This window comes from Bubalus bubalis, chromosome 23 (genome assembly GCF_019923935.1).
Source record: "Bubalus bubalis isolate 160015118507 breed Murrah chromosome 23, NDDB_SH_1, whole genome shotgun sequence".
NCBI classification, from domain to species: domain Eukaryota; kingdom Metazoa; phylum Chordata; class Mammalia; order Artiodactyla; family Bovidae; genus Bubalus; species Bubalus bubalis.
In genome coordinates, this window is record NC_059179.1 from 10753396 (window position 1) to 10780729 (window position 27334).

General features: G+C 37.7%; 1 protein-coding gene across 1 annotated transcript in view; it reads left to right on the top strand.

Moving 5' to 3' along the window:
* The first annotated feature begins 453 nt into the window (after window positions 1-453).
* Window positions 454-27334, top strand: part of LIPK (lipase family member K) — a 41165-nt gene continuing 14284 nt past the window's right edge. Inside the window, exons 1-4 of the mRNA XM_025274096.3 lie at window positions 454-543; window positions 23629-23744; window positions 24655-24769; window positions 26761-26959. Coding sequence (XP_025129881.3) covers window positions 23640-23744; window positions 24655-24769; window positions 26761-26959 — 419 coding nt within the window. The 5' untranslated portion in view covers window positions 454-543; window positions 23629-23639. The remainder of the gene's footprint in view (window positions 544-23628; window positions 23745-24654; window positions 24770-26760; window positions 26960-27334) is intronic.

Here is a 27334-nt window from a genome sequence, read left to right on the forward strand (position 1 = left end):
TGGTGGGCTATGGTCCACGGAGTTGCAGAGAGTCAGACACAATTTAGTGACTGAACAAGAAGAAAAAATCTAGGAAAGCTAAGGCAATAATTGGAAATAAATAGAATTACAGATATTGTAGTTGGATGATGCAGGAGATTAGGTAGTTTACAGAGATGCTTATATGACTGGGACATTGCAACCATCCTTGGGTGAAAATTATTTTCTGAATGGACAGTCTATATTCTGCTGAGAAGCTCTCAATCCATTTATCCCTGGAAGCACACAACTCAGGCACTACTCGGCAGAAGCAGGAACTTTGGTCCATTACAACTGTTTTTTTCATCACAGGCTAAGAACTCACCTAACAAGGTTGTCTGGGTAGCATGTGTTGTGTTTCAAGGCATGATTAATATGCCTCCAGTTGAGAAATTTCTGGTTGCAACATCTTCTGAGCTGTTTCAAACAGATCATGCTCCATTGACAGCTGTCTCTGAAAGAAGCTGAAATCTATCTGAAGCTCCCAGGATTTGAAGACAGATCCCCGGACATTTCAGAGATTGGGTAATGACTATTTATTTATTTGCAGAGCCTGGATCATGGTATTTCAATGAGACATGGGAAATATTTGGAGGTACAGAACTTTGGTTGTTGCTAAGGAATATCGTATATTGATAGCAAAAGACAGCAAGAATAAAACATGGCCACTCCAAATGGAGAAGATAGATTGCCATTTTCTAGACACGTTAGGGTGAGTTTTCGCTTTCAGAAAGCTGTAGCACTTACAAAGCAGACATTGCTATTTTTGAAACTCAAAGAGAGGTGATATCACAAATCTGTACCTGGAAATGCTAGTGACTGATACTTTTTTAGGAATTTAAGAGATCTTTCCTCGGGGGTGTGTATCTAGAGGTTTGGGAAGTAATATTTAAGTAACATTTTAAAAACTGTTCAGCATTTAAAGCCCTTTATTGTCTCCTTCCAAAGGCCTTAAGCCTGAATACTCTTTCTTATGAGTATGGTCATCTGCAGGGAAATGTGGGACCAAGTGATTGACAGAAGTCACTGTACTAAGTCATACGCCTGCTTCTGGACATTATGAACACCCTTCTAAGAGTTTTTGAAGGCCCTGCCACTTTTTGCTGCTGCTTCATAATGAATAGCCTTGTTGAATGAGTGAAAAAGTGATTTATATTAATGTTGATGTTAAGAGTATATTCTCCTTCAGTCCTCATGATTACAGACCTGCATTCAAAGTTAGGGAGATGAAGATGAGCCAATTTGATGGACTAATATCGCCACCCCCCCCCCCCAGACATTGAGAGATTGAGTGATTATCCTTTAATTCTATATATCAAAGTCAGAAGGTTGTTTTGTTTGTTTGTTTTTACAATATACTTATTCTTTATTTTCTGTTTCTAGAATTAAGAAAGAAGTTCTTACCAGGTTTTCCTCTTGTTTAAAAATATGTATAATCATTTATCTATCAAATAAATAATCATGACAATACATTTCACACTTCAAGCAGGAAATATGACAATACAGAAGGAGTCATTTTCCTCTAATGCGGCTTGCTTTAATAGTTCTTCAGGAAAAAATATTTCCTCCACACCTCCTCCTTGCTTGGTAGCTCAGCTGGTAAAGAACCCACCTGCAATGCAGGAGGCCCCAGTTTGATTCCTGGGTGAGGAAGATTGCTGGAGAAGGGATAGGCTACCCACTCCAGTATTCTTGGGCTTCCCTGGTAGCTTAGCTGGTAAAGAATCCACCTGAAATGTGGGAGACCTGGGTTCGATCCCTGGGTTAGGAAGATCCCCTGGAGAAGGGAACAGCTACCCACTTAAATATTCTGTTCTAGAGAATTCCATGAACATGGGGTCACAAAGAATCAGACATGACTGAGCAACTTTCACATTTTACTTAACATCTCCTCCTTGGTTATTTATCTTATTATTTTAGACTTTGAGGCATCAAACTTTCAGAGGCTACTTTGCCAAGTAGAACAAGTGCTTCATTCTTCATACTGTAGAAGAGCCATGAAAATATATGCTATTTATTTTTCTTTTCTCTTTTGTGTTTGCTCTTCCCATTCACTCTAAAACTCCTTTCTCTTCTGTTGCCTTTGGTGTTGGAGCACAGAGCTATTAGCCTCTCCACCCTATTTAAAGATCTTCTCACAGTTGCCTAGTCCTTCTTCCTTTGACAAAAGGTTCTTAATCCTCAAGTCTGAAATTTGCAGGCCTAGACATCCGATTGTGCAATGATTTCCTTTCTTTCATTTGTTAATAACCTCATTAGTCTTTCTGAGTCACTAAGTCTTTCACTCTATGGGAGGGGGAATTCAAAAATAGAGAACAAATTTAGATCTAGACTCTGTTTAACTTTGCTCCCAACATTTGTGTGATCTTGAGTCACTATACTTTGGTAAGAGATGAGAGTATCAGACTTTTGTGAAGGTTGCTGAGATAAGGGCAAAACGGAATCTAACTTTTTGTAAACACAACGATGGCAAATCCACCTACAATGGCAGGAGACCCAGATTTTATCCCTGGGTGGGAAAATCCCCTGGAGAAGGGAATGGCTACCCACTCCAGTTTTCTTGCCTGAAGAATTCCATGGACAGAGGAGCCTGGTGGCCTACAGTCCACGGAGTCGTAAAGAGTCGAACATGACTGAGTGACTAACACTTTAATCAGTATCAGATTGAAAATGTCAAATAAAAAGGGAAATTGTGTCAGATGCCAATATATTTTAATTGACAGACAATGGGCTTCTGGCAAACCCAGCTGTTTATGTCATTGACAAAAATCTCATAATAAAGAAAAACTGGGGAACCATGAAAAGGTTATTACAAGGTGGAAATACTAAAACTTGTGGACTTTGCCCCACACGAAGACTTCTAGAGCCTTTATTCAGAGCTCACTGCATTTAAATTTATAGCTAATTATTTCTAAATATCTTTATTCAGTATAAATACATTATTATTATATTTTATACCATAAATATTAATTATAATAAACATTTTAGTACATTTTAATTGAAAGAATAACTCAAACTAATAAAGTCATTGAGGAAAATACATAACCAAGAAGCAAATTAGTAGAAAAGGGAATACTTTTAATCCTAGTACTTGAATATAACCATAACTATTTTGCAGTAATCCTTTCAGAATTTGCAAATATCATACTTTTTTGGTTTGTTTATTTGTTTGAGATATTAAAGAAATAAGATTGTAGTTGCTTAAAATTTGGTATTGTTTCTATAGGCCCAAACAAATTTTGCAAAACTCTATAAATGTTAACATATTTTTAGGCTGATATATGAAAAATATTTATTATAATTTTAAATAGTTACAAAGAATGTATTTAAAGGTAGTTAATAAATATTGCATTTAAATTGAAATTATTATAAAATTATTAAAATATATTCCATAGAATAGTTTTTTGATATCTAAAATTATCCATTAAAATGTTTTATTTAATGGATTAAATTTTATCTGCCTTTTATTTTCTTATTGAATTCATATTTTCATCCTAGTTTTTTTAACAGATGTTTTACATATTTCCATAAATATATATCCTAGTGGCATTTATTTATATGCTTAAAAATTATTTTATTGATCAATGATCCTTCTTCTCTAGGACTGAAAAGTGGATATACATTAAAATTTAAGCTGTTTTCACTTGAGTATAAGGCTGTATTTTTCTTTTAATTTTTAAATGATTTATTATTATAATTTTAGTAGAATTCATTTGGTCAAAGGATCATAAATATATTAAAAGTTCAATGAATAATTATTAAGTCTTAAAATCAAATCTTAATAGCAACGACTCTCTTACTGATATGAATGGAACTTTTCCTCTTAATTCATATACCCAGTGAGAATTATTATTTATTCACAGGTGACAAAATTCTTTAATCAATTCTTTTCCATTTATTTGATAAATGTAAGTACTGGAAAACCATGTTTACCTAATACCATTCAACTCTTTTAACTTTTTGAAGCTCCACATCACAAGTCATACCGATGCATCTACAAAAAATGATTTTTAATGATTTACCTCTTAACAACTCAAGTAGATCCTTTTTCAATTTTTTGAAAGCAAAGAATTTGAAACTACATGATTTGTGGAGGTTAACTGCTTTTGAAAAAGGATTAATACTTTATTAAACTCTCCCTTTCCTAATACCAGTGGCAATATTGTAAAGTTAGGGGCCCCGATATCCTTTGTTAGAGGCCCCATTTTTTTTTTACAATCTCAGATAAATCATCATAGTTAAGAATTCAAGAGAGGAGAGTTATGCATTTCCTTTGTAACATTAAAAAATGAGAATCTCATTGAAGTTAGAAATCTCAGGCCATATCAATTTTAGGAGAGAATATATATGAGAGTGAAAGATCTAGAATTTGATTTTTTTTTTAAACTATTTAATTGTCTATGTATCTGCTGGAAAGTGTTTGCATACCTTAGCATAAAAACTATAATCTTTCCTCCCAACAGTAATTTTTTCCCATTTAACAAAACATTCCATGTGTGTTTTCTCATTATTATGGAGTCCTTATACATATTTTATAGCAGCTTCCCTGAGGGCTCAGACAGTAAACAATCCATCTGCAATGGGGGACACCCAGTTTTGATCCCTGGGTGGAGAAGATGCCCTGGAGAAGGAAATGGCTACCCACTCCAGTATTCTTGCCTGGAGAATTCCATGGACAGAGGAGCGAGGTGGGCTACAGTCCATGGGGTCGCAAAGAGTAAGACACTGAGCGGCTAACACTTTTACTTTCATATACATGTTAATGGCTAGATCTATAAAATTCCACTAGTATTATAGTTTACACTTCGCTTTATAATTTAAATGTTTTTCATTTTTTAAGATAAATAACAAGCATAAAAGCAATTTTGTAAAAAGAAATCTCCCCTGCATTCAAATTTGAGAATTGTCCTCTTAGTATAAATTTATAGAGCATAAGCTCTGGATATAAGATAAGAATTTTCTTTAAAATTCCATAAATATAATGATACAGATTTTAATTTTTTCTCCAAATTTTAATAATTTATTTCTCAAATATTAAATAGGATATTTACCAATGTAATCATTGGGTCTGAAATTTGTTTTTTCAAAACAGATTTAATTTCTTTAATAGATATAGGGCTAGTCAAATGTTCTATTTCTACCTGAAGCAGCTTTCCTTTGATTAGTCTTGCTATTGCTTATCAATTTTATTGATCTTTCCAAATTATTGATCCATCTCTTATGGCCTAGGCCTACAGCCATTTGGATTTTGGTTCCTGGCCAGAGATTAAAGTCAAGTGGCAGCAGTGAGAGGCCTGAATAATAGCCACTAAACCATCAGGGACCAGTGACCAGTGACAAGGCCCTGGCCCATATGTCTTTGCAGAAATGAATTCCCACAAAGATTGAAAGTAGTGAAACAAGTGAAGTGTTTATTAGGGGAAAAAGAATTCGTGTGGATAGGCACAGAGGCAGGCTGAGAGAGAGAATCACATCCTCATGGTGCTTAAATCACTTATAGGGCATTTCTTCCCAATGTCCTTTGGTCAATCATTTTGCTTTGCCTGGTTCTGAGTCTGTATTTGGTATATCTCAGGATCCTCCTGTGTGCTCGCACACCTTTCAGCCAGGACGGATCTAGCAAAGAGGTTTATGAATAGCTTGGCATCACTCCCCTTTTGACTTTCAAGGAGCAGACAGGTCGGGAAGGTCTCCTTGGCTTTGAGAATGACAAATATATGGTCTCTTATCTTTTATCTGGGCAGGGTTTAGCCTCCTCTCTCTCTCCTGCTATCTTCATTTTGGAGTATTGGTCCACAGGGAAGGAACTCCAGCTGCTTATCCTGGGAGGACTATCTGTCTCATGCTTTATGACCAACTCTGACTTTGTTAATTTTCTCTAATACTCTCTTCTTTATTTTATTGATAATTGCTTTTTCCCTGTCTACTCACTTTTTGTGTGTCTGTGTGTGCCTGTGTGCTCAGTTGTGTTAGACTCCTTGCAACTTTCAACAACCAGCCTCCTCTGTCGATGGAATTTTCCAGGCAAGAATACTTGAGTGGGTTGCTATTTCCTACTCCAAGAGTTTTCCCTGACTTGGATGGAAACTGCACCTCCTAAGTTTCCTATATTGGCAGGCAGATTCTTTACCGATGCATCACTTTGGGCTTAATATAACTTTCTTTTTCTACTTAATAAAGTAAAAGTTTGGATTACTGATTATAAACCTTTCTCTTTCCTAATAAAGTTAAATATCTATAAATAACTTTCTAAGTACCACTTTGGCAGCATCCCTGGTTTTGATTAGTAGTGTTTTAATTACCCATCAATTATACATTTTTCCTAATTTTCCTTTTTAATTTTTCAGCTGTGTGGTCTTTAGACCTGTTTTGCAAGTGTCAATTAGATCAATTTAGCTATAGTATCATTCAGATTTTCTGTATCATTACTGATGTTCTGTCTACTTTTTCTATCAAATACTGAAAGACAAATGTTGAAATCTACAACTACAAAGCTGAATTCCCTTTGGTTCCATCAGGTTTTTTTCTTTTGCATTCCTAAGTTCTGTTATTAGGTTTTTGTTGTTTAGTCACACTTTGGTATCCAACTCTTGCAACTCCGTGAACTCTAGTCCATCAGACTCCTCTGTCTGTGGGATTTCCCAGGCAAGAATACTGCAGTGGGTTGTCATTTCCTTCTCCAGGGCATCTTCCGGACCCAGGGATTGAAACCACCTCTCCCCCCAATGCAAATCTCCTGCATTGCAGGCAGATCTTTTATGGCTGAGTCATCAAGGAAGATCTCTATTATTAAGTACCTCCACATCTAGGGTTGTTTTGTTGTTCTGATGAACTGGCTTTTGTCTTCCTGGTGAATTAACACTATAAGCATTCTTCTTTATCTCAAACAATACTCTTTGTCTTGAAAGTCTGCTTTGTCTTATATCATTATACCCATGTACCCATGCCAGCTTTCATATGCTTACCCCTACATGGCATACACCTTTATTTATTTTAATTTTAACCTATTTTTCTGTATATTTAAAGTGTGTCTCTTGTGCAAAGCTTGTAGCTGGGCTTTGCTTTTCTATTCAGCCTGACAAGCTCTGTCTTTTAATTAGAATATTCTGTGCATTAACATTTAATATAATTTTTGGTACATTTGGGTTTGTCTGCCATCTTTTCCATTTGTTTTCCATTATCATTTCTTTTTCTCTCTCTCTGTCTCTGTGTGTGTGTCTTTCTTTCCTCCTTCTTTCTTTCAGTTCCTGTTTATCTATTTATCCCTTTTCTGCCTTCTTCTAAGATGATCAAAGATTTTTTAGCATTCTGTTTTAATTCTTCTATTGGCTTTGTAAAATATACCTGCTTCTGTGTAGTATTAATAATACTGTACCCTGTTGCCTCATATCTGAAAATAATTGACTTCTATCTATCTATGAGACAACTAGTCTTGTATGGGTTACAGCAGCATGATAGGATAAGTTCAAGTCTTTCATTATGATTTCTTGAATGGAAATTTGGCATGAAAAAATGAATTTTATACAAATCAATCTGTCAGCAAAATACATAATAATTTGAGTCATAAAGACTAATGAAAGCCCAACCAGGACCCCAGTAAAATGATACAGGTATTTGAAATGAAGCTGTGGGCTAGAGAGGTAGCAGAAGTAACTGAAAATAGTTTTGAGAGAATAATAGCAAAAATGAAAATCTGAGCAAAGTTTTGAAGGAGAGTTTTTAAAAGTTTGAAGGAAGAACATTATTATTTAGTTAAAGATTAGAGATAGGGTTTGAAGAAGCCATAGAATATAAGAAAATGTCTAAGATCCCAGCTTTCAGGATGAAGGGGGAAAAGAGTCTAAAACTGAGGGGACAAAAGAGGAATTGAGAAAGAAAAAAAAGCGGGTGATTTTATTTGGAAACATGCTAGATTAAAGGCTTAAAAAAGAAAAAGTGGATACATCCTGAACACTCAAGGAAATATGGAATTAGAGCTCAGATGAGTGGTCAGGTAGGTTGTATGGATTTGATTTCTTTCTCACTTAGAATACATGAAAGCACATGGTTAGGGAGAGAATGCATATGGGACAAGGAAGAGTGAGCAGTGGACAGAATACATGATGCCATTGAATCAGGGGGAACAGGGACAACCAGTGGATGTGGCTAAAGAATGATGGAGCTGGAAATTAGGACACCAGTAGTGAAATTAAAAGACGCTTACTCCTTGGAAGGAAAGTTATGACCAACCTAGATAGCATCTTCAAAAGCAGAGACATTACTTTGCCAACAAAGGTCTGTCTAGTCAAGGCTATGGTTTTTCCTGTGGTCATGTATGGATGTGAGAGTTGGACTGTGAAGAAGGCTGAGTGCTGAAGAATGCATGCTTTTGAACTGTGGTGTTGGAGAAGACTCTTGAGAGTCCCTTGGACTGCAAGGAGATGCAACCAGTCCATCCTGAAGGAGATCAGCCCTAGGATTTCTTCGGAAGGAATGATGTTAAAGCTGAAACTCCAGTACTTTGGCCACCTCATGCGAAGAGTTGACTCATTGGAAAAGACTCTGATGCTGGGAGGGATTGGGGGCAAGAGGAGAAGGACAACAGAGGATGAGATGGCTGGATGGCATCACTGACTCGATGGACGTGAGTCTGAGTGAACTCCGGGAGTTGGTGATGGACAGGGAGGCCTGGCGTGCTGCGATTCATGGGGTCACAAAGAGTCGGACATGATTGAGCAACTGAACTGAACTGAACTGAGTGAAGAAAAGGATGGATTATGAGGAAGACAGCAGGAGAAATCTCACAGGTGGTTTTGATTGTGAGATTTGTCAGTTCATTTTAATAGTAAACACAGGGGAAAGCTCTCAAAGCTTCTGCTAAATTCACGGGGTCACAAAGAGTCGGACATGACTGAGTGACTGAACTGGCCTGAACTGAACTGAAGTATATGGTTATCAACACTGGATTTCCTGAAAAGTCTCTCTATCACCTTCCAGGAAAACCTTCTGCCCTTTGATCTTTCTAAAGAGAAGGTGCACGCTGCCTTATATTCTTGCATTTTATAATTCTTCATAATTTAAACATGATGTATTTAACATTAGCACCTTGGACCCTCACAATACCCTGCAGATATAGGCTGCACAGAGCATATATTTTCAGCCTTGAGTGTTGTTCCAGATAGGAAAAGAAAAGCCCAAGAGGTTTTTTGTCTTCCCACTCTTCCAAAGTTCTTTCACTAACCCCTAATACATCTTATAATTCTACATTATGATAGAGAAAAGTATAATAAACTTTCCCCACACTGTGAATAGCTGGTGAAATAAGGATGTATTATCTGATGACAGAATAAATATAAACAAATGTTTCATTGCCATATACTAATATTTCACTGGAACATACATAGAGAACATAGATTAAAGGTCATTTGAATTTACTGGGAGTTTTGTATCAGTTCAGTTTAGTCACTCAGTCGTGTCCGACTCTTTGCAACCCCATGAATCGCAGCATGCCAGGCCTCCCTGTCCATCACCAACTCCCAGAGTTCACCCAAACTCATGTGCATCCAGTCGGTGATGCCATCCAACCATCTCATCCTCTGTCGTCCCCTTCTCCTCCTGCCCCCAATCCCTCCCAGCATCAGGGTCTTTTCCAGTGAGTCAACTCTTCGCATGAAGTGGCCAAAGTATTGGAGTTTCAGCTTCAGCATCAGTCCTTCCAATGAACACCCAGGACTGGTCTCCTTTAGGATGGACTGGTTGCATCTCCTTGCACTCCAAGGGACTCTCAAGAGTCTTCTCCAACATCACAGTTCAGAAGCAGCAATTCTTCGGTGCTCAGCTTTCTTCACAGTCCAACTCTCACATCCATACATGACCACTGGAAAAACCATAGCCTTGACTAGACGGACCTTTGTTGGCAAAGTAATGTCTCTGCTTTTGAATATGCTATCTAGGTTGGTCATAACTTTCCTTCCAAGGAGCAAGCGTCTTTTAATTTCATGGCTGCAATCACCATCTGCAGTGATTTTGGAGTTTTGTATACTAACCACTAAACATTGGAAAATTACTTAAACATAGACAATTTTAAGATAGGAAGTTAAAAAAACAAAACAAAACCAGCACCCAGATTGCTTAGAAGTGTTAATATATAATTCTTTCTTTCTTGAACTTTTCTCCTATTGTCTCTCTTTTGGGACAGGAAGAATGCTCTTTCTGTGTATTGTTTATCTGGGTTTCAATTATATGTAACACTGACTCATTATAAATTTGCATCTTTTACCATTTAGTCCAAATAATTATCCGTGATATGATTACTTTCTTTCTCCCACTCTCTTCCTACACCTCTTTTCTCATCCTCAGTTCATTAATTAATAAAAGATGAAAAGGAAAAGTACGCTATCATTGACAATAGGAATGATATGCCATCACTTATGACAGAATTTTCTTACTAATATTATACTTGGTATATATATACATGCATGCTAAGTTGCTTCAATCATGTCTGACCCTTCGTGACTCTATGGACTGTAGCCTGCCAGGCGCCTCCATCCATGGGATTTTCCAGGCAACAATACTGGAGTGGGTTGCCATGCCCTCCTCCAGGGGATCTTTAAAGCCCAGGGATCGAGCCTGCGTCTCTTACATTTCCTGCGTTGGCAGGTGGGTCCTTTACTAGTGCCACCTGATATATACATATAAACGTACATATACATATTCAGTTCAGTTCAGTTCAGTCGCTCAGTCGTGTCGGCCAGGCCTCCCTGTCCATCACCAGCTCCCGGAGTTCACCCATACTCATGCACACCCAGTCGGTGACGCCATCCAGCCATCTCATCCTCTGTCGTTCCTTTCTCCTCCTGCCCCCAATCCCTCCCAAGATCAGGGTCTTTTCTATATACATATACATAATTTTCATCACAGTTGCCACCCCTCCCTTGGGCTGTGAGAATACCACACATTTAAGTTACATTTTATTGTGCTTGAGAACACAGGCTTTCTCTTGTTATTTTTTATTTGGTTGCCAAGCAACATGCATACACAGAGTTTCATATTTCTTGTCCCTATCTCATTTTCAATTCTGTTGATGATAAGAATTTTACACTCAAATCTGTTATCAGAATTATTCCTCTCTTCAAATCTTCTACTAAGTTACACTGTGCCCAGATTTTCCATTGTTATTCAGTTGCTAAGCCATGTCTGACTCCTTGAGACCCCATGGAGTACAGCGTGCCAGGCTTCCCTGTCCTTCACTGTCTCCTGGATTTTGCTCAAATTCATGTCCATTGAGTCAGTGATGCCAACCAATTATCTCATCCTCGGCTGCCCCCTTTTCCTCCTGCCCTCAATCTTTCCCAGCATCAAGGTCTTGTCCAATGAGTCGGCTCTTTGCATCAAGTAGCCAAAGGATTGGAGCTTCAACATCAGCATCAGTCCTTCCAATGAATATTCAGAGTTGATTTCCTTTAGTATTGACTGGTTTGATCTCTTTGTTGTCCAAGAGACTCTTGAGAGTCTTCTCCAGCATCACAACTCGAAATCACTGATTCTTTAGTGCTCAGCCTTCTTTGGTAGCTCAGATGGTAAAGAATCTGCCTGCAATGTGGGAGACCTGGATTTGATCCCTGGGTCAGGAATATCCCCTGAAGAAGAGAGTGGCAACTCACTCCAGTATTCTTGCCTGGAGAATTCCATAGACAGAGGAGCATGGGTGAGATACAGTCCATGGGATTGCAAAGAGTTGGACACAACTGAGCCACTAACACTTTCACTTTCAGCCTTCTTTATGGTCCAACTCTCACATCCATACATGGCTACTGTAAAACTATAGTTTTGACATACAGATCTTTGTTGGCAAAGTGATGTCTCCACTTTTTGCTTCATTGTCTAGGTTTGCCATGGCTTTTCTTCCAAGGAGCAAGCATCTTTTAATTTTGTGGCAGCAGTCACCATCTACAGTGATTTTGGAGCCCAAGTAAATAAAGTCTGTCACTGTTTCCATTGTTTCCCCTTCTATTTGCCATGAAGTGATGGGACTGGATGCCATGATCTTCATTTTGGGAATGTTGAGTTTTAAGCCAGCATTTTCCACTCTCCTTTTTCACCCTCATCAAGAGGTTCTGTAGTTCCTCTTTATTTTCTTCCATTAAAGTGTTATCATCTGCATATATGAGGTTGTTGATATTTCTCCCAGAAATCTTGATTCCAGCTTGTACTTCATCCAGCCCAGCATTTCACATGATGCACTCAGCATATGTTAAGACACCTCTTAATACTTTGAGATATTTTCACTATAGAACATTTTATAAGAGAAGGCAAAATTCAGTGAAAAGAACATGGAGTAAATAGACCTTGTTCAAATCCTAAATTGGCATTTTCTACTTGTGGAAAAATAATAATTTATGATGATTAAGCATATACATGCTCAATCAATGGCTTAAGAAATATATATGAAACATTTAATAACTAAGGTATTTTATATGATAAAAAATAAGAATTCTTGGTGAAAGTTATAAACAAACAGAAATTTAAAAAATTAATTTGTTTATTTTAATTGGAGGCTAATTACTTTACAATTGTGGTGGTTTTTACCATACACTGACATGAATCAGCCATGGGTGTACATGTGTCCCCCATCCTGAAACCCCTCCCACCTCCCTCCCTATTTCATCTCTCAGTGTTATCCCAGTGCACCAGCTTTGAGTGCCCAGTGTCATGCATCAAACTTGGACTAGTGATCTATTTCATGTATGGTAATATATACATTTCAATACTATTCTCCCAAATCATCCCATCCTCATCTTCTTCCACATAGTCCAAAAGTCTGTAATTTATATCTGTGTCTCTTTTGCTGTCTTGCATATATGATCATCATTACCATTTTTCTAAATTCCATATATATGCATTAATATGCCATATTGGTGTTCTTTTTTCTGACTTACTTCACTCTGTATATAGGCTCCAGTTTTATCCACCTCATTATAACTGATTCAAATGCATTCTTTTTTTAATAACTAAGTAATATTCCATCGTGTGTGTGTACCACAGCTTTCTTACCCATTCAATGGATATCTAGGTTGCTTCCATGTCCTAGCTATTGTAAGCAGTGCTGCAATGAACACTGGGGTACACATGTCTCTTTCTATCCTGGTTTCCTCGGTGTGGATGCCCAGCAGTGGGATTGCTGGGTCATATGGCAATTCTCTTTCCAGCTTTTAAAGGAATCTCCACATGGTTCTCCATAGTGGCTGTACTACTTTTCATTCCCACCAACAGTGTAAGAGGGTTCCCTTTTCTCCACACCCACTCCAGCACTTATTGTTTGTAGACTTTTTGATAGCAGCCATTCTGACCACCATGAGATGGTACTTCATTGTGGTTTTGTTTTGTATTTCTCTGATAATGAGTGATGTTGAGCGTCTTTTCATGTGTTTGTTAGCCATCTGTATGTCTTTGGAGAAATGTCGTTTAGTTCTTTGGTCCATTTTTGATTGGGTTGTTTATTTTTCTGGTATTGAGCTGGGAGCTGCTTTTATATTTTTGAGATTATGTCAGTTGCTTCATTTGCTATTATTTTCTCCCATTCTGAGGGCTGTCTTTTCACCTTGCTAATAGTTTCCTTTGTTGTGCAAAAGATTTTAAGTTTAATTAGGTCCCATTTGTTTATTTTTGCTTTTATTTCCATTACTCTGGGAAGTGGGTCATAGAGAATCCTGCTGTGATTTATGTCAGAGAGTGTTTTTCCTATGTTTTCCTCTAGGAGTTTTATAGTTTCTCGTCTTATATTTAGATCTTTAATCCATTTTGAATTTATTTTTGTGTATGGTGTTAAAAAGTGTTCTAGTTTCATAATTTCACAGGTGGTTGACCAGTTTTCCCAGCATCACTTGTTAAAGAGATTGTCTTTTCTCCATTGTATATTCTTGCCTCCTTTGTCAAAGATAAGGTGTCCATAGGTGCATGGATTTATCTCTGGGCTTTCTATTTTGTTCCATTAATGTATATTTCTCTCTTTGTGCTAATACCATACTATCTTGATGACTGTAGCTTTGTAGTATAGTCTGAAGTCAGGCAGGTTGATCCCTCCACTTTCATTCTTCCTTCTCAAGATTTCTCTGGCTATTCGAGGTTCTTTGTATTTCCATACAAATTGTGAAATTATTTGTTCTAGTTCTGTAAAAAATACCATTGGTAGCTTGAAAGGGATTGCATTGAATCTATAGATTGCTTTGGATAGTATACTCATTTTCACTATATTGATTCTTCTGATCCACAAACATGGTATATTTCTCAATCTATATGAGTTATCTTTGATTTCTTTCATCAGTGTTTTATAGTTTTCTATATATAGGTCTTTTCTTTCTTTAGGTAGATTTATTCCTAAGTATTTTATTCTTTTTGTCACAATGATGAATGGAATTGTTTCCTTAATTTCTCTTTCTGTTTTCTCATTGTTAGTGTATAGGAAGACAAGGGATTTCTGTGTATTAATTTTATCCTGCAACTTTGCTATATTTATTGATTAGATCTAGTAATTTTCTGGTGGTGTCTTTAGAGTTTTCTATGTAAAGGATCATATCATCTGCAAACAGTTAGAGTTTTACTTCTTTTTTTCCAATCTGGATTTCTTTTATTTCTTTTTTTTCTCTGATTGCTGTGGGTAAAACTTCCAAAACTATGTTAAACAAAATCCTTGTCTCATTCCTGACTTTAGAGGAAATGCTTTCAATTTTTCACCATTGAGGATAATGTTTGCTGTGGGTTTATCATATATGGCTTTTATTATGTTGAGATATGTTCCTTCTATGCCTGCTTTCTGGAGGGTTTTTATCATAAATGGATGCTGAATTTTGTCAAAGGCTTTCTCTGCACCCATTGAGATAATCATATGACTTTTATCTTTCAGTTTTTTAATGTGGTATATCACATTGATTGATTTGCAAATATTGAAGAATCCTTGCATCCCTGGGATAAAGCCCACTTGGTCATGATGTAAGATCTTTCTAATATGTTGTTGGATTCTGTTTGCTAGAATTTTGTTGAGGATTTTTGCATCTATGTTCATCAGTGATATTGACCTGTAGTTTTCTTTTTTTGTGGCATCTTTGTCTGGTTTTGGTATTCGGGTAATGGTGGCCTCATAGAATGAGTTTAGCAGTTTATCTTCCTCTGCAATTTTCTGGAAGAGTTTGAGTAGGATAGGTGTTAGCTCTTCTCTAAATTTTCGGTAGAATTCACCTGTGAAGCTGTCTGGTCCTGGGCTTTTGTTTGTTGGAAGATTTTTTATTACAGTTTTGATTTTCATTCTTGTGATGAGTCTGAAAACAGAAAATTTTTAACAGCTTTGATGTGTTCTTATTTGAAAAGAGATGTTAGTACATTATAACCTGTCGTTTACTCATAACTCAATTCAAAGAGTTATATCATATGTAGCATGAGCAAGGGTAGAGAAATGAAAGATATAAAAGCTTAAATACAGGCACAGTATAAAATGTGGTTTTTACCTTTAAGAAGTTATGGACTAGTTTCACAGCCAAGACTTACCCATCTGAAGCAATCACTGAATAGTAGAAGACATGTTGTAATAATAGCTACTGTTTATTAAATGCCAAACTCTGTTAGATATTTTATAGACATGATTTATCATCTTAGTTATCATTTATCCCATTTATCATCTTAAACTAATCTTCCCAGGAAACTAAGTTTCAGGGAGGTTACATTGACTAGCACAGCTAATAGTGATAACCAATACTTAGGGAGTGCCTAAAATGTTTGGCTTCAGTGGGGACACAATGATGGATGCTAGAGCACCGGAGCTGTGGCTGATAACTAGTTCTACTCCCTGTAGTCACAGATCTGGGATCAAGTTCTCATGGCCTCTACACCCTCCAAAGCACAGATCTAGAATTTTAACTTAAAATTTTTCACAAAGCACTCAGGACTCATCATTGGCTTTATTTTACCATTGAGCTGACTGAGATTCATCAAGAACCATCCAGAGAAACTGACCTTTGTGTACTTTCAGAACCAAAGCTTGCTTAGAGCTACCTGTGGAGTCTTTATACCTGCATAATCTGGCTAACTTTCACTTCCATTTCTGCAACATCATTAAGGGTTCAAGTGGGGATTCATTGAAAATGCTGTCCAAGCATCAGCATAATCCCTGGTTACTTGTTTGCTTGATAAGCTGACAGTGACTATAACTGAACAAAGAGAAAAATAGAATAAAATTCTTCACTATTTCCTTTGTTGAGTGATTGCTATCCTTGGTTTCATCATCAATGTATCTGTCAGTACAAAATGCATGGCTTATGAGAGCTACCTATATAACCCACATGCATTTGACTTAAAATAGTTAAGCCCAAAATGAAGCAGAAAATACACCAACAATTTTTTTGGAAGTCTCATAGTACTCCCTGGGGCTGTAACAAGAAAGAGAGAAAGAAAGTGATCATTAGAGAAAGGAGATTTTGAACATTGGAGGAGAGTCTTACCATTCTTGGTGTTATCAGTTTAAAAACCACTTTCATTAAGTCTCTCACCACAGTTATGGGGGGCATCTGCCCACAGGAAAGTTTTCAAATATGAGGTTCCAGTTTTTGGTTACTTGAATTGTTTTAGCCTCCCCTTCATCACAGTGTATGTGTTAGTGCTAATTGCTCAGTCATGTCCAACTCTTTGTGACCCAATGGACCCTGCCAGGCTCCTCTGTCAATGGAATTCTCCAGGCAAGAATATTGGAGAGGGTAGCCATTCCCTTGTCATCAGAGTGTACAATGAAGAGAAAGAGAAAAAATATCAAACAAGCATTTCCTAAGGTTTTCCCTGGCCTGGAAAATTTGGGTCAGATCAGATCAGATCAGTCACTCAGTCATGTCCGACTCTTTGTGACCCCATGAATCGCAGCACGCCAGGCCTCCCTGTCCATCACCAACTCCCGGAGTTTACTGAGACTCATGTCCATCGAGTCAGCGATGCCATCCAGCCATCTCATCCTCTGTCGTCCTCTTCTCCTCCTGCCCCCAATCCCTCCCAACATCAGAGTCTTTTCCAATGAGTCAACTCATCGCATGAGGTGGCCAAAGTAATGGGGTTTCAGCTTTAGCATCATTCCTTCCAAAGAAATCCCAGGGCTGATCTCCTTCAGAATGGACTGGTTGGATCTCCTTGCAGTCCAAGGGACTCTCAAGAGTCTTCTCCAACACCACAGTTCAAAAGCATCAATTCTTCAGCACTCAGCCTTCTTCACAGTCCAACTCTCACATCCATACATGACCACAGGAAAAACCATAGCCTTGACTAGACGAACCCTTGTTGGCAAAGTAATGTCTCTGCTTTTGAATACGCTATCTAGGTTGGTCATAACTTTCCTTCCAAGGAGCAAGCGTCTTTTAATTTCATGGCTGCAGTCACCATCTGCAGTGATTTTGGAGCCCTAAAAAATAAAGTCTGACCCTGTTTCCACTGTTTCCCCATCTATTTCCCATGAAGTGGTGGGACCGGATGCCATGATCTTCGTTTTCTGAATGTTGAGCTTTAAGCCAACTTTGTCACTCTCCACTTTCACTTTCATCAAGAGGCTTTTGAGTTCCTCTTCACTTTCTGCCATAAGGGTGGTGTCATCTGCATATCTGAGGTTATTGATATTTCTCCCAGCAATCTTGATTCCAGTTTGTGTTTCTTCCAGTCCAGCATTTCTCATTATGTACTCTGCATATAAGTTAAATAAACAGGGTGACAATATACAGCCTTGATGAACTCCTTTTCCTATTTGGAACCAGTCTGTTGTTCCATGTCCAGTTCTAACTGTTGCTTCCTGACCTGAATACAGATTTCTCAAGAGGCAGGTCAGGTGGTCTGGTATTCCCGTCTCTTTCAGAATTTTCCACAGTTTATTGTGATCCACACAGTCAAAGGCTTTGGCATAGTCAATAAAGCAGAAATAGATGTTTTTCTGGAACTCTCTTGCTTTTTCCATGATCCAGCGGATGTTGGCAATTTGATCTCTGGTTCCTCTGCCTTTTCTAAAACCAGCTGGAACATCAGGAAGTTCACGGTTCACATATCGCTGAAGCCTGGCTTGGAGAATTTTGAGCATTACTTTACTAGCGTGTGAGATGAGTGCAATTGTGTGGTAGTTTGAGCATTCTTTGGCATTGCCTTTCTTTGGGATTGGAATGAAAACTGACCTTTTCCAGTCCTGTGGCCACTGCTGAGTTTTCCAAATTTGCTGGCATATTGAGTGCAGCACTTTCACAGCATCATCTTTCAGGATTTGGAATAGCTCAACTGGAATTCCATTACCTCCACTAGCCTTGTTTGCAGTGATGCTTTCTAAGGCCGACTTGACTTCACATTCCAGGATGTCTGGCTGTAGGTGAGTGATCACACCATCGTGATTATCTGGGTCATGAAGATCTTTTTTGTACAGTTCTTCTGTGTATTCTTGCCATCTCTTCTTAATATCTTCTGTTTCTGTTAGGTCCATACCATTTCTGTCCTTTATCGAGCTCATTTATGATATTTTAAGTTAAGACTCTCCGACGATCATGTATATAGCTTATATATATGTATACATGTATAGAAAGTCTAAAAACATACATTTATGTCTATATATTATAACATTTTCCATGAGTTGATTTTAAAAATACCATTTTGCTATTAAAATGGAAGTCACTTTTACAGCAAAGCAACATAAATGCTTTAGAGTAATAAATCAATATAATCTATACAGATTATATTATCTACATATAAAATATAAATTATATTCATATAATATGAAAATAATAAATATAACCTATATTGATTTAGTCTGGGTTCTTGAGGCTAAAGGTTTTATGTTTAAGGATTAAAAGTTATCTGGAATTTACAATGTCTTCTCTCTTTTTAGTCAAACATTATAATGTCTTCTCTCTTCTTAGTCCTACATGGAATCAGCAGGAGGTCAATGTAGGACACATTCATCAGGAAGCTATCCTAGAAACGGGTCAAAGAAATTAGAGGATTGTTGCAGTATCACTAAGGAGGAGTAAATAAGGTAGATTCACCCAACAATTACACTAAATATTGTGAGACTCAGATTACACAGAGCAGGTAAAAACACATGCCCAGAAAGCACATGTAAGCACAGCCCTGGTGAGAAGTACCTGCAGAAAGGTTGTTTGGTTAGGACCTGCTACTTCTTATAAACATATAACACAAAGACACCTGTTGCCTGGGTGTATCACCCTCCCATACCCAGATCCAGCACACAGAAGAACAAAGCAAAGGCAGCCGAATGGGCCTTCCTTCAGTCCTGGCTGCAAAATACAGTCTGTCATGACTAGTTCATTCTTGTACACAGCTAGGGCTCTTCTCCTAAGCAGCACACAGCCCTCTTCCTGCATCACTACAAGCCACACAAACTCTCCAGTCTGCCCATTTCAGAAGAGTGTCCAATCTCCTCTAATTCAGGAACCCCAGTCACTTGCAAATGATTGCGACTCAGAGGCCTCAAGTATCAATCACTCAGCAGAGACTGGAGCATCTAAACTGTCAATGTCTTGAGAGAAAAGACTAATTTTTTAAATTGCCCTACTACCTTCCTGTAGGGGCTTCGCTGATCACTCGGTGGTAAAGAATCAACCTGCAAGGCAGGAGACACGAGAGACAGGAGTTTTATTCCTGGGTCTGGAAGATCCCCTGCAGGAGCAAATGGAAACCCATTCTAGTATTTTTGCCTGGAAAAAATCCTGTGGACAAGGGAGATTGGCAGGCTACAATCCATGGGGTCACAAAGAGTCAGACACAACTGAGCGACTAAGCACACAAATTCCCATAAAATATAGTCATGAATTAAGGACACAATGAACTCTCAAAACTTAGTGTCAGAAAGAGAGGACCAATTCAATGGGGTAAGATGAAAGCAGACAAGTGATACAAAATAGTGAGTCAATTTGGGATTGTCTTTAAGATTAAATGACAAGTACTCATTCTTTCTTTCACCCATCTATATATTTTGCAAACATTTATAGGCACTGTTGACTAAAAGATATATACACACACTAAAAGTTGAGAGTTATTATATGCTTTATTCAGTGGACATACTAAAGACTTCAAGCCCTGGAGGCAGCATCTCAAGTAATCCTGAGAAAACTTCTCCAAGTAGTCAAGGGGGTAGTTGGAACACATAGGAGTTTCTCAACAAAAGGTAGGTGGTAGGAACACAAGATTATTGTTAATAAAAGAAAACTAGATATCTCAGGTTAAGGAGTGTAGTGCTTTTCTGTGTATGGAAAGATGTCAGAATATGGGCTTACTGAAATCATTCCTTTGATATATACCTCAGCTGTCTGGGACCAGTATCCTGGGTTTTCACAACCTGAGTTTCCTCAGGACTCACTGTAGGGAGTGGCCACAGTCTGATGACTGCTAGATGGCAGGTATTTTTAATTTCCCTCCTTAGTTCCCGCAGGGCTCACTGTTGAAGGGCTGCAATCTCTGATGACTGTGACCTCTTTTGTTTACTACTATGGCAGGCAATATTTGACTTCTCAGAACCTTCATGCTAGGTCTCAAAGAGGCAGATAGGAGAACAAAACTTTTTCTTTTCTCAAGGAATCCAGTCTGTTTTTCACATGTGGAAATACACATGAATCACTTGAAATGAGGGTTTTAAATGCAGGTGCCTAGCTATATACCTATAGATTCTCATCTGGTTTGGCTGGGGTGGGTTCTAAAAGTCTTCATTGTTTTAACAGTAATTATGATGTCTGTGATCCATGGCCACATGTAATACTAAGCAGGCACATAGCAGAGGGTCCAAGTAAGTCTATTATGAATTGTCTTGGTCTCAAAAGGCCTCAGCTTGCAGCTGCTTGAAGCTGGATTTTGGTTTCCAACCAGAGACTGAAGTCAGGCCATGGCAGTGAGAGCTTTAAATCCTAGCCACTAGACCAGAATCAGCAACAAGGCCTGGTCCTTCTCTTTGCAAAAATGAATTCCCATGAAGACATGGGAAGTAGTGAAACATGTTAAGTGCTTATTAGAAGGAAAAGGGTACATGTGTATAGACAAACACATGGGCTCCAAGAGAGTCATGCCCTTGTGGTAGTTCAATCACTTATATGGGGCATTTTTTTTCCTGGGTTTTCTTTAGCCAATTATCTTGCTTTGCCTGGTTCTGCATCTGTATTTATATATCTCAGGCTCTTCCCATGTGTGTGCACCCCTCTCTTAGCCAAAGTCTTTTCCAATGAGTCAGTTCTTTGCATCAGGTAGCCGAAGTATTGGAGTTTTGAATCTATACTATAATTAATATGATTAATAATATATGGATTATGTATGTAGTACGTGTGTACGTGTAGTACAAAGTCTAGTGAAGAGGGCTATGGGTAGGTGACATCACTTCCTGTTTGATCTCCAAGGGGCCTTTCTGCACATGCATAGTCGGGAAAGTCTCCTTGATTTTGAGAATGAGAAATATGTGGTGCCTTATCTGGACAGGGCTCAATTCCTCCTCCTGTTCATCTTGGAGCATCTGTCCACAGGGGACAAACTCCAGCTGCTCAGCCTGGGGCCCATATATCTCCTAACTCAGACAGAAAGGTTAAGAGCCTAATGATTCACATATCCTTTAGAATTAAGCCACCAGAGTTTAGACCTTGGCTCCATCCCTATATGCCTGACCTCAGGCAAACGACTTGACCTCAACACCAGGTTTCATTTGAAATACAGTTGTAATAACATTTCTTAACCCTTGGGATTATTTTAAAAATAAAATGAGATAATCACAATCACGTCTGACACCTTACTTGGCACATAATAGGTGTTCAAAACAAGTTATATTAGCTACAATAATTATCACTGTTGGTGGTGGCATTATTACTCTACCATATTATAGTGTTTTACCAGAATTTGGCTCTGTTAATCAATATTTGTTATATATAAATATATTAACACAAATTACATATGTATTATGTGGGCCTCCCAGGTGACTCTAGTGGTAAGCATCTGCCTGTCAGTGCAGGAGATTCCGTAGGCTCTGCTTCGATCTCTGGGTCAGGAAGGTCCCCTGGAGGAGAAAGTGGCAGCACACTCCAGTATTCTTGCCTGGAGAACTTCATGGAGAGAGGAGGCTGGTGGGATACAGTCCCTGGGGTTGCAAAGAGTCAGACACGACTGAGCGACTAAGCACACACGTACTACATACGTAATCCATATATTATTAATCATATTAATTATAGTGTAGATTCAAAACTCCAATACTTTGGCCACCTGATGCAAAGAACTGACTCATTGGAAAAGACCCTGATGCTGGGAAAGATTGAAGGCAGGAAGAGAAGGAGATGACATAGGATGAAATAGTTGGATGGCATCACCGACTCAGTGGACACGAGTTTGAGTAAACTTCAGGAGTTGGTGATGGGTAGGGAGGCCTGGCATGCTGAAGTCCATGGGGTCGCGAAGACTTGGACATGACTGAGTGACTGAACTGAACTGAACTGAACTGATATACTCAACAAAGATTATGACTTTGACAAATCCAGGAAAGGAGTTCATGAAATTTTCTGTAACAGATTAGTGAAGGCATAGTCTGAAAAATCCTTCCATTCTTACAGAGTGAGACTTGTCATCATCATTGAGATTTTCATTTTATATAGTGGTTAATGGGAGATCACCTGCAAAATGCCCCCCTCTGTTACTTTTGCAGTCATTATTTGTTTTTTCAACTTAAGTAGTTTAAAAGCCAAATGAGGAATATACTTCATCTCATAATTTTCACAATTTTCTATTTGAAAAACAGCTTCTTTCTTATGATAAAGTAATATTGGACATAGAAAATTTAGAAATGGAGAGTCCTTTAAAAATGAGAAAAAATTTACTGTCTATATATAACCATAATTAAAATTTGATGCTTAGTCCTTTCTCTCTCTTTATAGTTTGTTATATCACTGAGATCAAAATGTATGCACAAATTGCATTATTTTGCCCTTAGTTTTATATAATAGGAATTCACATATCATGCAAAAAGATAATATTTGGGTGTTGAATAATTCCATTCTTCCTCCCCCATAATTTATTTTATCACTCTCTTATTTTAGGAAATTAAGATAAACACTAAGGTAAATTTTACAGATGATGCTTTCATATTTTTTTTTCTTTTGGATAAACTCTTGGAATTAGAATTATAGAGTAAGGTGTATAAATATTTTTAAATTTCCAATATGTGCTAACACATTTCTTTCCATTAAGGTTGTGTCAATACTCGCTTCCACCGTCAGAAGAAGAGTACTAATTTATCTGATAACTAGAGATATTAAATGTGCTTTGATTCATATGTTTGTCCTTTGATTTTTCTGTGAATTATATATACATTTCCTTCTTTTGTTCAATTATCTATTGTAGATTTAATTGATATTGGTTTTATTTTTTTCCGCTTTCCTTCCTTTCTTCTTTCTTTCTTTTCTTACTAAAAAGTCACCAGTTCAGATTTTCCATGGGATGAATCTTGAATAATTAAGTATATTATTTGTTAGGACACCACCTAGAAGGATCTTTCCACTCCCTCCAACAGTAGTCTTATAGAAAGTTTACACAGAGTTTCACTTTTAGAATTCTCTTTGATGACAAATATATTAATATTTCCTTTTACAGGTAGATTCCAAATGTGGCAGCTTTTAGCAGCAACATGCTGGATGCTTCTTCTTGGACCTGTATTTGGTTATCACAAGAAAGGATGCACCACAAATCCTGAAGCTAATATGAATATTGTAAGTCGTTCATTAAGGACAAATATTTAAGATAAGGAATTATTAAGCTATTGTCATTTTAGGGGCTTTCCTGCTGTCATTTTAGATATGACTGGTATGCTTGTCTAGTTTTTAAAAATTCTAAATTGACTAAATCTGTGTTTCCAACTTTTGTTCCTTGGCGTAGTTGACTAAACAAAGAACTGCAAAACCTGACTCAATTTGAGGCAGTAAGGCTCCCTCTGCTGGTGGCTTGAGCTACCATTTTATTGTGGTTTCCTGAAGAGAAAGTTCACAAATTCCTGTTGATGATCTTTTTAGAGAATCCTTGGGCTCTTCTGAGGTTTTTTATAGAGCAGTTTCTCTGATTTATGAACTACATTCATGTACATTTTAAGTTTAGTAAGCCAGATTTGGTTTGGGCTGCTTATAAACAAAAATATCTTAACAGGCAGAAATTCATATCAGAAGGGGACTAGAACAAAGTGGAATGAAATCGATCTATGCAAACAACAAAAACAAACAAACAAAAAGACCAGTCACAAATGCTTACTATATGCTTCATTCCATTGGGAAACATATTTCTTGTATACGTTGTGTACCATCATGTCCCCACCCATACCCATTTGTATTAGAACTTTAAGAATGGAACTATCAATGATATAATTTTTCAAAAAAACATTTACAGAGTGAGCCTGAGTGCATTAATAATACCATGCCAAGAAAACTACCATGTACCACCTTACCTTACCAACACCTTGGCATACATCTTCCTTTTAAAACCCTCCTCAAATCATCCTGATTTTCCTGCTCTATTCTGCTCCAAAACATAGATGAACAGTAGATTGTGACTTAACATATTATATTGCAATGTGGGTAAAAATCTAGGCATTTTATGATGAAGGTATACATGTTCCTTTCCCCTTTTTAGAGCCAGATTATTTCCTACTGGGGCTATCCTTATGAAACATATGACGTTGTCACAGAAGATGGTTATATCCTCGGAATTTACAGGATTCCTCATGGAAGAGGATGTCCAAAAACAGGTAGGATTTATTTCATTATGAAAGGAATTATGCCTAAGGGGAGATTCCTGGATGTGCGAAAGCAGCAGGACAGCTGTGATTCTAAAACAGAGCCTATTCTCTTCCATTCCTCCTTCTAGTGGAGGAAAATCATCACCATCACCTCCACTATTCCATGTCATTTGTATAATGCTGGAGTTTTTAAATCATTGTGGCATACACTATTCAGTCTTTCTTTTTCTCCATCATTTTGTCCTCTTTCCCAACAAACACGGAAACAAAAGAAAATGTGGTCTTATTCTAGGAATACTCACTTTCCAGCTTAAAAACCAGAACTCTAGGGTCATTTTGATGCTTTCTCCCCTCACTTTCTATATCCAGCCAATCACCAAGACCTACCAATTTTGCCTTCTAAATGTCTCTCTAATCTGAAAACTCTCAGTTTCAATGTCACTCAAGTCCAGGCTTAGACACCATTATCTTTGACAATATCAGTTATCGTTTAAGCTACTGCAATAGCTTTCTAACTGCTTTTATTCCATTTGTAATTAGTTCTGTACACAAGTCATTTGGATTTTATTTTTTACAGTAAACCTGACCCTATTAGTTCTATACTTGATTGTAATTAAAGAGCCATTCCTAGCTCCCTACAATACAGGTTAGTATCTGAGAGAAGACAGGATCCACTTGGCAAGAATTGTTTGCTTCTTTTCTCATTTCTTAGCGCCTTTTATTCTTTGGAGCTTTGTATAAACAAACTTTCCAATATTAGAAGGGTTATTTGTCAGAAGATTTAAAAAAAAAATTTACGCAATCTAGATGGAATAGTGTTGCTCACTTTATAGAACTGACCATTCCCTAAAATAACTCCATTACCTTTGGAAATACTCGTGAGAACTTTTCTTGCCCAAACTTCTACCTTGTCAGTTCTGCCAGGTAGATGCCAAAAAGCATGGAAGGAAAGCTGTCTCTACAATGAGAAGCTGCCTGAGGGCTCAGACTAGAGATGAGCTATGGATTGTGACTGCACTTTGGTTGTATTTTAGCAGAATTAGTAACACCTCTTCCTTCTGTCTTTTTCTCAAAAGGTGGATTAATGGATATAGATTTTGGTCCTTGCTTCCAGATAGTTGAGGCTCTCTGAGACTCCAGTCTCGCCTACTCAATCTCAGGAAACTGGTCGAGCCCCAAAGGGGACCTGTGGGAAAGCCTTGTGGTACCAACACAGCATCATAAACCATTTATAAAAGACAGAAATATCCTAGTCACTTCTCTTGCTCTTCTTGATGTTTTCAGCACCACTTCCCCATTTTCTTCTTCTTTTCTCTTTCTTTAGTCAAATTGTTCCAATTCTACATTTTGAGCAGAATTTTTATATCAAATGAAGAATTTTACCTTGTGCACATTTCACTTAAGACCTTGCACTTCACTTTCTGACAATGCAAATTAACTAGCATAGTACCTGGCATTCAGTGAAATAGTCAACAAATGGCATTTTTATTGTCTTTGTTCTTATCTTGGAAAAATATTAGCTTTGTAATCAGACGCTTTTTGAGAAATAAAATGTCATTAATGTGAATAATTATAGAGCAGGTAATTATCGTGGCTGAACAAAATTATGTGTCTTAATTCTAACTTAATTCTTATAACTACACCATAAGATAGCATTTTTTATTATCCCCCATTACAAAATAAGTTAACTAAAGCACAAAGAGGTTGATACATAGCAGAAGAAATTTTTGAAGCAGGACACTCTGACTCCAACAGCTATTTAACAATTCAATGCATTGGACATAATCCCAGTTTTACAGAGAGAAAAACAAGACATGGAGAAGATAAATAACTTAACCAGCTTCAGAAGTAGTTCAAAATCCTAAAACCTAGACTTGCCTGGAGGTGTCAAATTTCCTTTCTTAACCTTTCTTTTGTATTACAGGGAGTCAAAAGAGAGAATTTTCTTGTAGGCACCAAGGAAGTTCAGATAAAAAATTCTCATTGCCTGTGTTTTGCAGCTCCAAAGCCTGTTGTGTATTTGCAACATGGCTTAGTTGCATCTGCCAGTAATTGGATTTGCAATCTGCCCAACAACAGCTTGGCTTTCCTTCTGGCAGATGTTGGTTATGATGTGTGGCTGGGGAATAGCCGGGGAAATACTTGGTCCAGAAAACACCTGAAATTTTCACCCAAATCACCAGAATACTGGGCCTTCAGGTAAGAAGAACACTACTAATGACTAAAGTGTGTACATTGCTCTTTTATATAGATGACTACCTACCGGGGTCCAGCCCCGGTTGGATCTAGGGATTTCCTCTGGAGGATGGTGTTGGTGATTAGAATAGCAAAGGAGAGAGATTAGAGGCTCATTATAACTGGTTTATGGGGAAAATCAATATAACCTGTGACATCAGGTTTGCTCTGACCACGGAGGCCGCAGGCGCCCTCTCGAATCGCTGAAGGTGCCCCACCTTAGGCACCTTCTCGAGTGGGTCTTAGAAGCCCAGGCAAGTAAGTGATCCCAGAGGACCCCCACACTCCAATTAAATGTCATGAAGGAAGAACAGAAAAGGAGAGAAAAAGAAACAAGAA